Source organism: Corvus moneduloides, chromosome 2 (genome assembly GCF_009650955.1).
Source record: "Corvus moneduloides isolate bCorMon1 chromosome 2, bCorMon1.pri, whole genome shotgun sequence".
Taxonomy (NCBI): Eukaryota; Metazoa; Chordata; class Aves; order Passeriformes; family Corvidae; genus Corvus; species Corvus moneduloides.
The window spans coordinates 92,535,175-92,552,079 of NC_045477.1; the positions used below are offsets into that span (position 1 = coordinate 92,535,175).

General features: G+C 39.7%; 1 protein-coding gene across 2 annotated transcripts in view; it reads right to left on the minus strand.

The window, feature by feature from the left end:
• The window catches only part of AFF3 (AF4/FMR2 family member 3), a 318,221-nt gene that overhangs the window by 121,551 nt on the left and 179,765 nt on the right, over positions 1 to 16,905 (minus strand). For both annotated transcript variants that reach the window (XM_032100355.1, XM_032100356.1), the window contains exons 5-6: positions 7,612 to 7,698; positions 2,211 to 2,247 (exon numbers count right to left, since the gene is read on the minus strand). In XM_032100355.1, the coding sequence (XP_031956246.1) occupies positions 2,211 to 2,247; positions 7,612 to 7,698 (124 nt within the window). The remainder of the gene's footprint in view (positions 1 to 2,210; positions 2,248 to 7,611; positions 7,699 to 16,905) is intronic.

Consider the following 16,905-nt stretch of genomic DNA (forward strand, 5'->3'; position numbering starts at 1 on the left):
GCACACTGGAGCAGGGAAGAGTGTAAGGAGTCCTCTACTTGAGGAGGAGGGAGTGTCTGAGACAAGATGTGATTAACTGACTACAGCATCCATTCCTTTGTCCCCTGCACTGCTGGTGGGAAGGAGGTAGAGAATTTGGAAGTGGAGTTGAGCCCAGGATGAAGAGATGGGAGAGCAGAAGGTGCTTTTAAGATCTGATTTTATTTCTCATTGTCCTATTCTGATTTGATTGGTAATAAGTTAAATTATTTCCTCAAGTTGAGTCTGTTTTGCTTATGACAGTAACTGGTGAGCGATGTCTCCCTGTTTTTATCTCTACCTATGATCCTTTTGTTGTATTTTCTCTCCTGTGTCCAGGAGACTAATAGAGCAGCTTTGGTGGGCACATGGTGTCCAGTCAGGGTCAACCCACCACACATCTGAATCATTTTGTCCCAAATTTCCTTTGAGTATGACATACAGGACTGGTAAAATCTATGTCTCATTCTAACTGTACTATATCTGATGTCTTATTCCAGCACCTCAACAGGAATTCTCATGGATACAGCTCTCAGAAGTAGTCAAACTCTCTCTGTGATACTAGGAAAAGTGCCTGGGTGTCCGACAGTGACCCTAACTTTTGCCACCAATGAAGAAAACATTTCTGCATGGGTCCAGCTGTTCTTTGGTTTGGGTGCCATCAGCTAGGCAGTACCAAGTGTAGCTTCTGACCAGCTGCAGATTTTGCTGAGCAGGATGAATGAGGAGATGAGAAGCTGGAGGTATTAGGGTGTGGGAGGGATGGGGGACTTGGAATTGAAGTGGGGTAGGAGACCACGGGAGTAAGAAGCAGGGAGAAGTTGTAAGGTCATAGGATCAATTTTGTAATACACAGGAAAGCAGGTTTCATTAAATCTGCAGAACAACCAATTTTGTTCAAGTGTTGGAAGAAGGAAATACTCAGCTAGGACCAAAGCTGGCCAAAAACTGTGGCCTCTGATGTCATTGCAAAGCCCTCAGCTCAGCCAGTGTGTTTGTCATGCTTGTGCCTCTGCCTGTGTTTGCATAGCCCTCTCTATTATGGTTCTTTAGTGCTTCTTTCTTTCATTACTCTATTCATTATTTTCTGACAGAACCTCATACCCTTTGCCTTTTATTATTTCCTTAGTGCTGGTACTCACAGCAATATCAAACCAATGCCAGCAATTAAGTGACACCACTGCATGTTTCTTCACAACATTGTCCTCCTCATGCTGACCTTCCCCCAGCGAAGAGCCACACCGTTTAAAAAGCCTACATCTCCCAGTCTTGTGTCTCTCTCTGGATGTCTTTTCCTTCACACAGTGGGTGACCAGACCCTTTCAAAGCCCTAGCTACCAGCTCAGGGCATTTTTCATCTTCAGTCACAGCCCTGCAATTTGCAAACAGGGCTCTGTGTTGGCTGACAGGTCAGGAAGCTAGCAAAACAATTCTTTTGGTTGTGATGATTTTATGTGGAGAGCAGGATAGAATCATGTATTTTTAATATGCAAGACAACATCAACAACCATCAGAGGTGTCAAGGGAGAGGATTAATATTTCGTTTTGCAGAACAATTCAATCTTCCTGTTTAATACATCTGCTAAGTTTTTTACCATAGCTAAATGTGTAATTAAAGTGCTACTGATCTGTGCCATGATTTGCAAACTGGAGTCTGCTGGAAAGCCCTGAGCAGGAGCCACACAAACACATATCACTCCCCTACCCACACTGCTAGCCGAAAAGACTCATGGCCATAGGGTCTTTGAAACATTATCTAGTGTTAGTTTGGCAAGATTTATGTAGCTTAGTACTGTGCAATGGCCAAAAAATATACCACTGAGTATGAAAGATAAATGATAACAAGTTTTCTTGCAGAATTTTCTGGCAGTCTGGATCTGGCTGTGCAATTAGGTCATCTCTTTTCTGGCTTTCCAAAAAAACCACTCTTTTGCCCTTTCAGTCTTTCTCATTTACATAATGGAACAGTGATAATGAAATGAATACTTTTTGTTGTTCCCAGGCCACCAAAAGAGCTGACATTTTGATGGTCACTCTTCAGTTCTCCATATTCGTCCATAGCTGAGTATTGCCTGCTGAGGCTCTGTACTGTCCCAGTCTGCTACTGATCCCTTACTTCATCAATCACTTCTTTTTCAAAGTCATTGTCTACCCCTCCACCCAATGAAGCCAGAAAATGAGTTGGTACTTACTTGTATTGCTGTGTCCTGTGGATCCCTGTTGTGACTCCTACAGTAATAACAGAAAAAAGGGAAGGTGTATTATTTTTTCAGCAATTTTTTTTCTGCAATACTTGCTTGGACATTACCTTAACAGTACAAACAGCACTGATGATTGTCCATTTGGTTTCAAACTAATTTTCAATTACAAGAATAAGTCCAATATTTCTTGGAAAATCCATTAATTCTTAAGATTGTAAACTTATTTCACAACAACCCTTTAATGGCGCAATTCCTTGTTTAGCTATTACAACTCTCCTGCTCACTATTCATGTATTGATCAGCCAAAACTCGTCTATTATCTTCTACAAGTTCAGATGAGAAGACAGAGGGAAGGCCAATATTGTTTCATGGACCATTGGATCCCTGAGGTAGTAGCACAGCTGGTCTTTTCACATGTTGACATTGACAGCATCAGAGAATGAAAATACAGACTAGTTCTGGGTCCCTGAGATTACAAGGTTGACCTTGTATGACAACAGCAATATCTGTGAATGTGGTGCAATAAATCAGACCATTTTTTCCTCAAGTGCAAATGTTCGCTCACTGTTTTTCATTCAGAGAATTTGTTTGCATTCATAAAAATATAAAAGAAGGCTATGAATACAAATATAAACCATAACAAAAAGATATTTAAATTAAGGGAAAAAAGAATACTTTGCCACGGACGCAGCAGGAAAAGTATCCTGTATGTAACTCTGCTTCTGAATAACCCAGACACACACAGGAATACCACCTCACATCCGTGCTGCTGTTACAACTGCAGTTAAGACTGCTCAGAGAAGCCAGGCACCCACAGGAACACATGCAGTCATTTTCAGTGAGGAACTGGGCACTGCACCAGATCCCTGGTCCACAGAGGCTGAGGGATGAGCCAAACACACAGCTCATGGAGAGAGGAACTGCAAGTCCCCAGAGAGCTGAGGATGCTCCAACTTGGTTGGGCTGAGATTGTGCTGCTGAGACAATCAGGAGAATTCCTCAGGGGCTTGGGGTCCCAAGAGCTTCTTGGGCCCTCTAAACAGAGGTTGGCTGGACAGCAGACCCTGGCGTCTTGAGGTCTCGGCTGATCAGAATCCCTCGATCTGCACAATTTGCTCTGGAGTCAAGGCTGTCCAGACTGCATGGCTTTGATCTGTAATTTCAATACTATAATACACATCTGCAACTCACTTCCATCCTACATACCTGTAATGTGAGATGTCATTTTTTGGGCACGCCCCAATAGTTTCTACCTTCTACTGTAATATGAAAAGATCTGTACCATGTTTCACATGCCAAGAATAATTTCTCAGTAGTTTGAAATTGTGTACTTTTGACAAATTGCATCAGCTTTTTGTGAATGTTTCTGATGAAGAGAGATTAAAGCCTGTTTTTTTCTGGTGACTGAATGTAATCTTAAAAAGTCAAGATCAGCTTGCAGCAGTGATGTACTGGTATGTACAACTGAATTTAAATGCTATTCTTGTAGCCAACCACACTCCCAATAAAAGTAGGCTTTTAGAGCATGTTCAGTTTCCAAAACAGAGAATTTATCTACCTAGAGAAGTTCAGGGAAATGCAGTAATTTTGAGGGAAATATCTTCATATTTGTAAAAGTGTTTGAAACTTCTAAACAAGGATCTTGCCCACTCTTTTACCTTTTCATTAACCTCAGGAAGAATGCACCATCCCCTTTAACTGCTGAGCACAGTATCTTGCCTCTGCCAAAGGCTAGTAAAAATATCTCATAGAGAAATATAGAATGGTCTTACTAATGGAGGAAAAACGAATGTAACTTTAAAAAAAAGGTGAAGTCTTCATTTCTGAAGATTATTGTCCAGTGTATTTCCTCCAGCTTGTTAAAATCAACAAGAAAGGAAAAAGCAAATGAATTGAGCTTGTGAAGAACAACATCAGTATGACAACTTAGCATCTGCTGAGAATAATCACCCAATAGCTTTGTGACAAGAAACCAGTTCTCCTGGAGTGGCTAAATTAATTCCCAAATAACAAAATGATGGCTGATCCCATAATATCATATACACATAACTAGAAATCAAACACCTGATCGAACTATCAAGACATAAAATCACAGTAAAAATGAAGAAAGAGAGCAAAGCATGCAGTGGAATTAACAGCATTTTTTCCTGCACAAGAGAATTAATACTTGAACATGAAAGCTCATCCACACAAGCATCAAGTGAGCTCTTATTTACAAATTTAATTATTCATTTAAAGTTTATTTATTAAGATGCTTCTAATAAAATTACAATCAAGAAATGCCTGATCATTTGTACATAACAAAGCGTGGCTGAGAAAGGAAAGCACACACAGCCTGTCACATCACACATTCATTCAATTATCCTCAAGCTTTGAAAAACAAGAAGTAAAGAGACTGTCATTGCCCCTTCCTAGTAAATTCAAGAGTACAAATTAATTCCAGAGAGAAAGAAAATTCCAAGTTAAGGATGAAATGTAACTTTATGCCCTCCATTACATAAAGGACAGCTCTCTAGCAGTGCTCCTCCAGCAGTGCAGTATTTGGAAACCTACTGGGCACTGCCACGTGTCACACGTGACTCAGACTCTCCTCTCATTCTTGTGAATCAATGCAGACCTCCCATGTCAATGAGGCCTGATTTCATATAGAAGTACAGCATATGCACATCCATCCCCTCCATCAAATGAGCATTTAGTTATATTGATTGATACAGCCACATGTGCAGTTTCAAATGTGCAATTCTGTTATATTTGTGATATATAAATCTCAGATATTTAGCTTTTATTACTAGACTGATTTCAAAACCACTCTAGCTATAGTTGCTGTGGCCTTTGCAACTTTAATAGCCTAATTAATAAATTTCAAGTTTCAAGCTGTCAGATAGCTAATTACTTGAATTGCAGGTTAAAAGCAGTGTGGCGTGAATGCGAACTAATGATGCTGACACTCAGTTTTTTATGGACAGAAACATAGTTATGATTTGCATCCTTGTAACAGGGCAGGAGTCCTACAAGCTTCTCTTTTTCCCATTCCCAAAATGATGAATATCTTAATATTTGGGAACTGTCTTCTGTTAAAAGCAAGTGTAGCTTCTCTTGCTGTAAGAGTCTTTGCAAATGAATTGAACTGATGTCTTAGCACTGCTATTAAGACTGAAGAGCAATTCATGTTACCATGCATGACTTGGAACTAAGAGATGAAGCTGTTGCCCAGAATTTAGCCTTTCAGTCTTTACTGGCTTTGGTCACTACTTAACTGACAGAACCATTTATCTGAATAATGTGTGATCCACAACAGTTTGGTGTAGCCCTCAGGTTTTAAAAAGTAGGGATAACTACGTGGATTACCTGTGGGAAAGCTTTCTAAGAGCTATGGAGACATTCCCTATGAGGTCCAATAAAGATTTTACTCCGTGCTTTGTGAAGAGCAATAGCTAGTTTATGAAGGTTTGAAAAACACGTTTGAAAAATTAGGAAATCATTTTTTGCATTTTGGAGCCTGAAAAGCAGATGCTTTCTAAAGTCGGTAACAGTACAGACTAACGTTAAGCCACAGAACAGCTTTTAATTATTTTAAAATAGAAGTGGTGTCTAAAATTAACATAATCTATGGCCAGTAATACAGGATTGTTCCAGGACTCTGGTGAGTTTTTTAAGGTACTTCTTTCCCATCTCACACACAAAGCACTCTCATTTCTGACCATGCAGACCATCCAGGCCACAATACAGTTGTGATGTTATTGTATGTACAAAAGTATGCTCGTATGTTACTAGCTGAAATCTTGTCCATCCTAAGCTTAAAAAAAATGGAAATTCTACTTTGGCAAGAGAAAAGGAAACTGCCTTGAAAAGGATCTTTAAAAATGAATGGTAGATCTCTGAAATGGCTCTGCAATTCAAAATAATAGAAAATTTCCCAGAGAGATGGATGAACAGGCAGAGAGAAGATGAGAAAGTCAATATCAACCATTATTCACATATCTTTGCTCTCTGCTCTGCGGTTCTCCTATTCCTATATTTATCACAATGCATTTAGTTGTGAGGAAGTGGATTCATGATGGCCACACAGATCCGCTGACAGGTGCACGCCTTGCCCGTGCACATCTGCACACGTGTCACACAAGCACACTGTGTGGTGGCAATTGTGGCAGAAACTGCAGCGCTGCAAGCACCACTTCACTTTGTCATCCCTATGTGGCACTTCACCTGCTTGTAAGCTGCTGATCCTCCTATCTCCTACAGGACTTACTCTAACTTAACAAGCCTCTGGCCTGCCTACCATCTTCAATCAGTTGTCTGCCTTCAAGCAAATAGTGAGTTATTTCCTTCTTTTTCTTTCATAACATGCCAGAGATATTTTGGTTTACACCCCTGATACTTCAAAATCATGACACTCTCATCCACAGAAAAGCTGTTTTACTGTAGGCAAATGAAGTTTTCTTGGCTTTGTAGTTATAATTATTCCCTAAACTAAATTTTGCAGAATGGACTTAAAAGTTGCCAAACGAGCTTGCTTTAACAGGAGAAAGACTATAAACAGCATCAATACCATCTTTCAAGCTTGAACACTGCATGAAATATGCTTGTGACATCTAAACAGTGTATGGTGATACAATGTGAAATTTATTGGCTCTTGCACAAGATATCTGATTTCATTGCCTCCTGACTTACCATATATAAATAATGTGGTTTCCCCAAGCTTGTGCTGATGAGCTTTACCATGCTGCACTGCATCCTCCCTGGGACACATCCTATAGTGGGGCTGGTTTTAAAGGACCATCAGCAGGACTAGTGGCTTTGGTCTCTTGGGGAATCAAATATTTCCACGGCAAATGCTTCTGTGGCCCCTCTGAGTATCTCGGCACTGGGCTGACAGCCTCTCTAGCAAAGCTGCCCCTTTGAAGCCAGGCTGGTGGCAGGAGATGTGTGCCCAGTCCTCATACCCAACTAGAGGCCAGTGTACTAGTGAAGGCCTGCTCAGACCTCAAAGGTTTCAACACAAATCTCAGCTGGTGAAGCCAAATGACACAGGAGCAGTGGATGCAAGGAGGAGCTCCCTGACTCTCCACAGCTGTCTGTGCCCTAAGGTGTCAATCAGGAGCCTCAGCAGAAGCCACCCCATCTGGACATCCCACCGGATACACCTGTGGTTTTACCTTGCTGTGAGGAGCCCATGACCCCCACACCATCAATTCTGCTGCCAAGAGATGCAGACTGTAGCCCTGCTGAGGCTGTAAGAAGGGAAAAGACAGGGAATACTGGCACACACACATGCATATCATCAGCACGGCATCAATCTCAGCCCAGAGACCTCACACACTTAGTCAGAGCTTTTGTAGGACATATTGTGAGGTGCAGGAGGAATGTTTGTACACGATGTGGAATGTCTTACCTTGTTTGGGAAGGGAAACTTGCTTTGTTCTGCCTTTCCTGGTGTGTGAATAGCTGACAGTGGCGGAGGCCATGAATGGGTCATCTCCTGAAAAACAGTATTGTTCAGCAAAATGCATTGAGAAAGTCCGTGGAAAAGGAGACAAGGACAGCATATCAGTAGCAAGAGTGCCTGGGTAGTGGAATATTTAAGTTACTGCAGCTTCTAGGAAATGCCCAGTTTTCATATAATCTAGACAAAACATGAGCTACAATGATTTTTACAGACTCTTGAGAGCAGTTCTTAAGCACACTCTCATTTTCCTGAATAGATAATACATCTTAAGTGCAAGAAGGTTGATTTTTCTAACAGTCTGCAATATAGTTCAATCACACAATGTATTTGGGCTGGTGAGACTAACAGAATATTCTTTTGTAGATGAGAACAGAAATTTCGGTTCATGACCAAGTAATGGGGTACACACAGTGGACTAATCACACAATAGATTTCACAAAGTCAGAATGGTAAATGCTTACCACTTGCTAGCAGTTAATTCCTAAAATTGCCTTTATCATTGTAAAGGAGTTGAATAAGTTCCTAACTCCAACGTGTTTGTGCCTTGAAGGACACAGATATGTGGCAAGCCCTAAACGAGGTGTGCTGCACACCATCTTTTTCTCCTCCCTGTTTTGTCTGGAGGGACATTTTTTCATAGCTAAGAGACAGATGCAGCTTGACCTGACTTTTATGCAGTCATCCTTGACCCAGCTTCAGGTAGCAGGTAGGCACACATTCAATACTGTTATGATTCAAGTCTAAATGAGTTGGTCTCCAAAGCAAGGCTGCTTTTGGGGAGAGATAAATGAAACACTTCAGACCATTTGTTCCTCTCTAGTGCAGGATGTTAAGGGACAGATTTCTTTTTTGACATGTTCAGCACCAACAGCCACAATATTTGGTACACAGTAACTTAAGAGAATTAATATGAGAAATAGAGCCAAGCATGACAACCCTGAAAGTTGGCCCATACGTTAGAAGAACTGAAGAGAAAATAACATCCTGCCTAAGCAGGGGGATTTCTGACACTATCAAGAGTCTGCCTGGCAGATGCTTTGCTGGGTTTTGCTACCATTAGCTGACTGTGGAGTTGTTTCTCAGTGATATTTCAAGGAGCCATGCAGAGATCCACAATCAGTCCCAAAATAAAACTGGAGTTATATTTCCATGACTCATTCCTTTTTAAAGAGAAAAGAAAATTTTCTTGTTTGGAAAAAAGGGTGTGTGAGTCTCTTGCCCGTCCTTCATTAGTGCTGATGGAACTGCTTCCTGACCCAGCATGGACTGAGCTGCTGCATTTTTTACATAGTGGAAAGTCTCTGGCTGTTCTGCCAATGAAAGGACCAGCCCTTTCAACACAGTTTATTAGCAATAAATGTCACCTTTAAAGCATTCTTGATAAACAGTTTATTTCCTAATAAAAATTGCATTCTTTTAATTTATTTGAAGCTAAAAAGTTACATGATTTATTATACTTCTGTAATCTACATGCGTGCCTCTAATCAGAGCATCATCTGGTTTGCAGTTTCAGTATCAGAATTGCTTTGCTTTTCACTTCTTTGAGGCAGATCATTCATCTTATGACTTCCTTATCTGATAAGTGCCAGCAATAACAGTATATAGCAATTTTTAATATACAGTAACTTCTTAAAACTCAGGCAGCAAAAAACAGAGGCAATCAGATTGCTGTTTGCTACAAGTACCTGGCACATGCGCTACTGTTTGCAAAAGATTAAGAAATAATGTATTAAGAAATATCCCAATAGTAAAGGTGTATGACAATAAATTGACAAAATGGAGATTTGCAATGTGGATGTTTAACCCTAAGTCTGTCACGTAAAAAGGTATCACTTTCATACCTGCTTTCCTTGCTTTTCCCTTACAGGACCATTTACTCTGTGGGAAATGTTGTGTATATAGACTAAAGGTGTTTCCAGCGGAAAAACCCTGTTCCCAACCAAAGTGTCCTGCCCCACAAGTTGAGGTGCTGAGCCCAAAAAACCACATGGGAATGACTATGTGTCCCTTTCTTCCGTAGGGCAATGCTTTACATTATCTCTGTCAATCGAAGAACGGGGGCAGACAGACTGGGAACATCTGGTGACTTTGACCCAAAGTTATCCTACTTGTGAAATATTCTATTCAGTGCTTATGACTGCCATTTGCTCAAGAAGCAGTTCTTCCAGGTTGTACAGCTGGTGACCCCACTGTCACCTTCAGGGACACCTCTCCTGAGGAGTCTGCTCTGTGCCAGCACAAAACAATCTGTTACAGCAGCAGAGCTCTTTCCTCCCACCTTGCTTGCCCGAGTCTGACAATGATGCCTTCATCCAGTGAAAGGACCAGAGGGTTGATTAAAAATAAGGGTGACCTTTTTTTTGACATGTCAAAATCTTTCGTTTCTTCTTTTCTCCAACAATATTTCTCATCCCCACTTCAATGAAAAATAGCCTTAATAGTCTTTTTTTTTTTTTTCAGCTAGCTCCTCTTCTCCTTTTTTTACTTTCAGTTGTGGTATATAATAAAGCTTTCTACATAATTTAAATTGGATGTAACCCTTTCTGACACAAAGATTTAGTAAAACCACTGATATCTGCCAAGGTTAATAATTGCCATTATAATGACTATCTGAATGTGAATTTACTAGAATAATACATTGAGTTGTGATTGTATTGTTTATTTATCTCTACCCTTTGAAATTCAGACAACTATAAAATTAAATAAAATTAGAAAAAATAATCGGAAAGCCACAATGAAAAGTATCCCAAACTACAGGCTGTCACCACTGAGGAGTGGTAGGATTTAAATGTAGTATAATATTTTTCTAAATAGAAACATTAAACTATGTGCAGAGTCTCTTTCTGGCTGCCAAGAACAGAGCCTCAAAAATCAGGAGAAAGAATTTAGGTGTCCAGCAAATGTCAACACCATGCAAGAGCAAGCAGAAACAAATCCAGAATATATTCAAGTGTGCCAAGTCTCGGGATTTTAGGCTCTAGCTGAAGATATTTGAGACAGATTCAAAACACTAGTAGTGACATATGATTATATCAAGTTTTTTTTGGTACATGGTGTGAAATGTCTGAAAATGCAAGCCTAAATGGCAACTATTTAACTAACTAAACAGAAAGGACTCAACTTTTATTGTAAAATGAACTTTCATGAACATCTTCTCTTCTCAGGTAACTTGCCTGTCTTTGGAGTTTGGGATTGGCAGTACTGGCATAAGGCACCCGCTGAACTGAAAACTGAAAAGGACCGATGAAAATTTAAATGTATTTAAGAGCCTTAGCACCTTCAAATTGGTGTTAGAACATCGATTGACTCAAAAGGTTTTTAAAATTAAAAACAGAAAAAACCCAGGGTCTTTTTTAGCATAAATCAAACAAAAAATAAGTCAGAAACACCTGGCACCAGAAAATGTTCCAGCCACTACAAGACAATGGTCTAATTTAAAACCAACTTATAGTCTTCTTCAAACTTGACTAACTTAATCCTAAAGTCCTGAACAATGTCGACAAAAGAAAGTACTGAGAAGACATTTGGGGTCCAGAAGTGGGGAAAACAAAGACTTCTAGATCAAAGAAGGAAGCCCTGACCAGGCTGCTTAAAACATATATGTGGATGAGCACATGTGCCCAACTGCAGGACAGATCGTTTGAGATGACAGTGACTGCCCCCCTCCTCCTGCAGCCAGATGCACAAGTCCAAGGAGCAGCTCAGATGCCCTCTCTTTGCTTCATAACACACATTTCTCCTTGTGAGGGTTGCAGTGATGTTGTTTTGCACTGACATCTTTGTGGTGCTGGTGGTGATGGCACGTCTCATTCACATGCGTACTGTAACTCTACAACTCCGCAACTTTACTCGTCTCTACCTGTAGTAAATCAGTTTTCAGCAGTCATACATAAATGTCCAGTTTTACAAGCTATAAAGGTCCAAGCCTAGTTAATCTTACTCAACATGCCAACTTGGCTTTTCTTCTCACTGAAGGGAAAACCTTCAAACAAAGAAATCTATAGTATTGCATATTCTTGCTCCAACTTCAGTTTCCGCAGCAACAATTAAGTAACCAGACATTTCTTGGGGATTAATGACTGCTTGGTAGTGTTTTGTTTGGGGCTTTTAACCCTAGCTTGTAGATAATTTTTCAGAAGAAGTACCATGCAGAGGTAAAAAATAGTATTCACTCTAGACTTAAGGCAATGCTATTTATCTAGTGTCATCAGTCTTTCTGTGTGGCACATGATACCAGGAATGGTTGAACTGATTCAGAAAAATCGTAATTAATAATAAGTAGGGAGATGGGTAGCATCTAGATTTAAAGTCTTGCCACATGTATAATCTTGCTGTTCACTTGGTGCCGAAACCAGAACTTATCATTGGGTAATTAAGAAAACTGACTGTTTAATCCTCCTCTCTGCTTGTGCTCACCTAGCTGATTTTTGATTCCTAATATTTCGTCTTTCTGCACAGGATGATTTAAGAAATATTTGTGGCACCTCATAAAGGACTCTGTCAAACACCTTTTGAAAGTTATTTTATCTGACTCAACTTCATCCACTGCTCAACTGACATGTCACAGGAATTATAGGAGATTTGTGAGACACAATTTTCCTTTGCAAATACTCTGCTGGTTAGCTCAGGCAGATTGGAGAGGATCTGTTTTTGTAGTTACCTACACTGAAATGCAGATTTTAGGGAAGCATTAGATGTATTTATTCAGCTGGAAGTCAAGGCCATGCAAAGGTAATGCAGAGCTTTCCAAGACCCTTTAGCAACAAGATGCAGTTTGAGAACCTGTAATCTAGTATCTCTTCTGTCTTCACAATATTATATTTTCTTTTTTTTTTTTTTTTAGCACAGGAGTCTCTCTTTTTAACTGCTGTCAGTTGGCAAATATCCCATTCATTTCAAGGAAGCTACATTGCCAATAGCTGACAACATGGCTATGATTTTAGTGTCAAATATCCAAAGCAAAGAGTCAGACACTGAAACTTTTGGAGACTGTGTTGAAGCTGACAGTATTTCACTGTGGTAAGGTTCCTATCATGTGAAAAGCCAATTTTCTTTTTTCAAAATTGGTTCCTGTAGTATCTGTTATTGCTGCAACTTCTCTAACCCAAACTTCAAATATGTGCCTATAAAATGGAAAGATAAAGCTGTTTCCTCTTGTTTCTTTATGATGTCACTTATCCATACTTAGAACTCTCTTTCTACTTCCTCATAAGCCCCATAGTTTCCTTTGAGCAATTGCTAATTTTCTACTTTCCATTTGAGCATCTCTTACTGGTCATTATCCTTTTGATAACGTTATTCAGAACCATCACCGCCCAACAAAATATCTTGTCATTTTCCAGCTTCTGTTGTTTTCTGTTTTACTTATCTTCTCTCCACTCATTTGGGTGGGTTTTAATTTATAGTTAATATTTGTCATGTATGATACAAAATGCTTCCTAAACTTGAGGTAAGTGGCACACATGGTTTCACCCACTAACTGAAGGATGAAATAAGGGAACTACTGTTAGCTGCCTATCATGGTGCTGAAATGGCAGTAAGGACACTGAGCTGGGTGCCAGTTCAGCACTGAACCTCAGTCAGTTCTTCTGTCTCTCCCACTCCTGCTAAAATGATTTCAAGGAGTAACTTTTTTCATAGCAATCTGCTGCAAACACATTCTACCACATTTCCCCTTTGGCAACAGTCCCAAGACTCTCCAAATGCTCTGCTGCTTTCTGAAATATGAATTCCTTTCAATAGGCTTCATTGGTATAACTTCCAAAGATACATGACAATCCAGGGGCAAGTGCTTGTCAAGGAATATTTTTTTTTGTTCTAAGCAAAGAAATAAAGGTAATTGTGTAGCTTGTGACTGTGTCATTTTTGCTGTGCTTGGTTCTTCAGACATGCACAGATGGTCATCAGCAGAAACTGCTTGATAGAAACAGGATCTGTGTGTGTGTGTGTGTGTGTGTGTGTACACACATGCCCGTGAGCTGGGAAGAAGGAAAGGAAAAAAGAGAAATTAGGCCCATGAAAAGGGAGAAAGTAAGAGATTTTGCAGACTGCAGCACTAAAGAATGTGTTCAGCATTAAATCTCCAGATATTTGGTATCTACAGAACTAAACCATTCCAAATCATGAGTATTTGCAACGTGATCTGTGGATCAATTCACTCTACAGCAAATCAGAAATGCCAGTGCAATAAGTTTCTGTTTGGAATATGTTATCTCTGATTTAGTGGAACCATCCTGAAAATAACCTGCAACACTTAGTCAAGGTTCAGCAATCTAGGACAGATAAATGTGAAAGAAGGCTACAGCTGCTTACTTATCAAACTGACTTATTTAGGTCCTTCATTTGTATGATTATAATTCTTTAGCATAGAGGCTTGCAGATTTTTATTCATTTTTGGGGGGAATAAATGAGCCTGTAAGTCTAGAAGAAGTTATGAATACCTAAAAGAAATGTGGTCTGATTCTAAAAACAAGTAAATTAGCGTATAACCCATGGCATGCTCTCTCATATCAGAGTTTAGGACAACCCCTCTGCGCCCCCTTATTAGGAAAGGAAGGTGTCCCTTTACAGGTAAATCATAGGACAGCATTTAGACAATTTCTTTAATTTTTAAAAAATATTCTTCATTGAAATGAGAAAAAAAAGGATAAAATTTCTCCTTTAGTCACAAAGATGAATATCTCTTCTTAGCTAAGAAGCTATGGTTCTAGATGAATGCAGTGAGCCATATGATACAACAAACTGTCTGAAAACCAACCTTGCTTGGGCAAGCTGAGATGATGTGGTTAATCAAGGTACAATCTTTATTAGTGCATTAACCTCCTGCACCCAAGGACTATGGATTCTAATTCCTGAATTGCCATGCAAGACTGATGCAGCTAGTTTTCTAGTCTCAGTTGGCAGCAAGCTAACAGAAGTGGCTAATGAAGATGAATAGCTGCCTCTTGGGAGTGGGGGGAGGAGAAAGAGGAAAGTAAAAGACCTAGGGTATTTCAAGGTCCAGATCTCTGCATGATTTCAGATAATAATGAAAAAGTGCACATAGCTGACATTTTCAGAGACCACAACAAGCATGTTAATTCTTAGGAAATGGTAGTGGCCTCAGGATTGCTCTGGAAACATGTCAAGAACTTAAAACAAAGGCTTTTGAAAAAAAATACCAGGACACTGATCAGGGTCTTACTCCTGTTTTGATGGATGATTGTATTAATACAGAAAAAAAAGCAGAGAAAAAAATGCTCAAAGCTGAAAACCAGACACATTTAGTAAGGAAAACATCTGTGGTTTGGAGAAGACAGAAATACCATCACGGTAAATATTTATCAATACTGAAATATCTTTTCCACAAATGCATGCAATGTTCTAATATAAACACTCCTTTAATTCAGACAAAAATACACTGCTAAATGCAGAGAGGTCATTGAAGCAAATTTTGCGGGCAAAAAAATCTATTTTTTTTTTAGAAAGTAGACAGATTTTTCCATTTTCTTCTGTTGTGGGAGGCTGGAAGCTTTGTGATAGGTACATTGGTGGTCCTGGATCACTCCCTTGTCAGAAGATGAAATAACAGGTCATTGGTTTGACCTAATTTGTTCTTAGTTCCAATTTCATACCCCTGAAGCCATTTTAAGAGGACTGGGGGTGCCATAAAGACTTACTTGGTTCCTGGAAACCTGGGGGTTCACTCAAAGAGCTCTTTTGTGCATCCACAGTGGAGATTCACCAGTGGGGATGAATTGGTATTTTTAGCTCAGCTTGTTCAGCCAACTGATTAAGCACATCAACCTTCATGAACTTAGGAGTAACACAGTGCTGCCTGTGTGTTCTGTGCACAAGTTATGGGCAGACATTACATGAAGTAAATACCTTGTACTCTGGGTGAAGGTTTAAAGTGCTACCAGAATGCCTTTTGGCTAAGATACCTGTGAAGGCTGCCAACCATAACAAGAAGCAAGGAAGCTTCTGTTCTGTGCTACTACAACAAACTTGGTCAGTGTGAAAAGATGATAGAGAGGGTAAGAAAAATCCATAAAAAGAAAGAAGTCAGAATTAAAGTATTAGAACTTAAACCGCTGTCAAATGTAGCTCTATAAAGTACAGTTCCAAGAGGATTTGCACTTGTGGTTTCTCAATGCAATTAAATTAAATGTGTACAATTTACAGGTGAAAAGTACACCAAGCTGGAGCCTCAGACTGAAGAGATTCTCATTCCCTTTTCCCTGTCATAAAACAAAGAGGTTCTGCAAGGCGAAGCAGCCTGTAAATCCTTCCTGGACAACCTTGCATGGATGTGGCTGACTGCAATTAGCAAGCAATTTTGTTTATGATGCTCTGACAACTTGGGGAATCTGTTCATATACAAGTCATTTATTCTGAATGAGATTAAGAAATCAGTGTAGCACTGTGTGCTTCAGTGTATGTGAATTCAACCATCTGTTCTCAAGGTTACATCGTGTGCCTCCTAGATCTGAATTGACAGAAAGATGTTAAATCTTGCTGGTTTGTATTCTAGAAGTAGCACAATGGCACAATGCAATGTCTGAAGCCAACAGATACCAGTTCAGCTATGAGTGCAGAGGTGTACAGAGCTGAACAAACTCTGTAGATGTTCAGGTACTCTGTACTCTGTTCATGTCCAGAAATGAAGAATACCATAGACTGGAACACATTGCCCCAGAAAGGCATTAGGGGTTATCAGAGGACAAGAAACTGAAAACAAATATCCCACATCTCTTACTCTTGCCCAAACAGCTCGATCGACCAGGGTGCATTCGTATATGATAGCACAATAGAACTGGTTACACCAATGGTGTAACAGCTTGTTTCCTTGAACCCATTTCTTCAGAAATGCTGGGAATTCTGAGCAAGTGGAAAAAAAAAGGAACATAGAAAAGATGGCAGATGAAATAATCTCTGTTACACTAAGAGCCACTAACTATGCTGGATTTGTGTAAGCAGCTTCATGGGGGAAAATCCCCTGTAACATGACTTCTAGAAAACCTATTCGTAGCTAACTTTCAAGTGTCCCAAGGAAAGGCAGAACCTCTACTCACCAGCTTCAATAGGATTCTCAAGGGATGACTTAAAAAATCAGTGGAAACTGTTGCCAGTTCACAATATTAGAGAAAGACGAAAATCACTAACTTCATTAGTGATACAATACACATACTTCTGGTATCATGAGCCAATGGATAGAAGAACAAAAAGGCAAAGTGAAGTTAGGAAAAAAAAGAACAACTT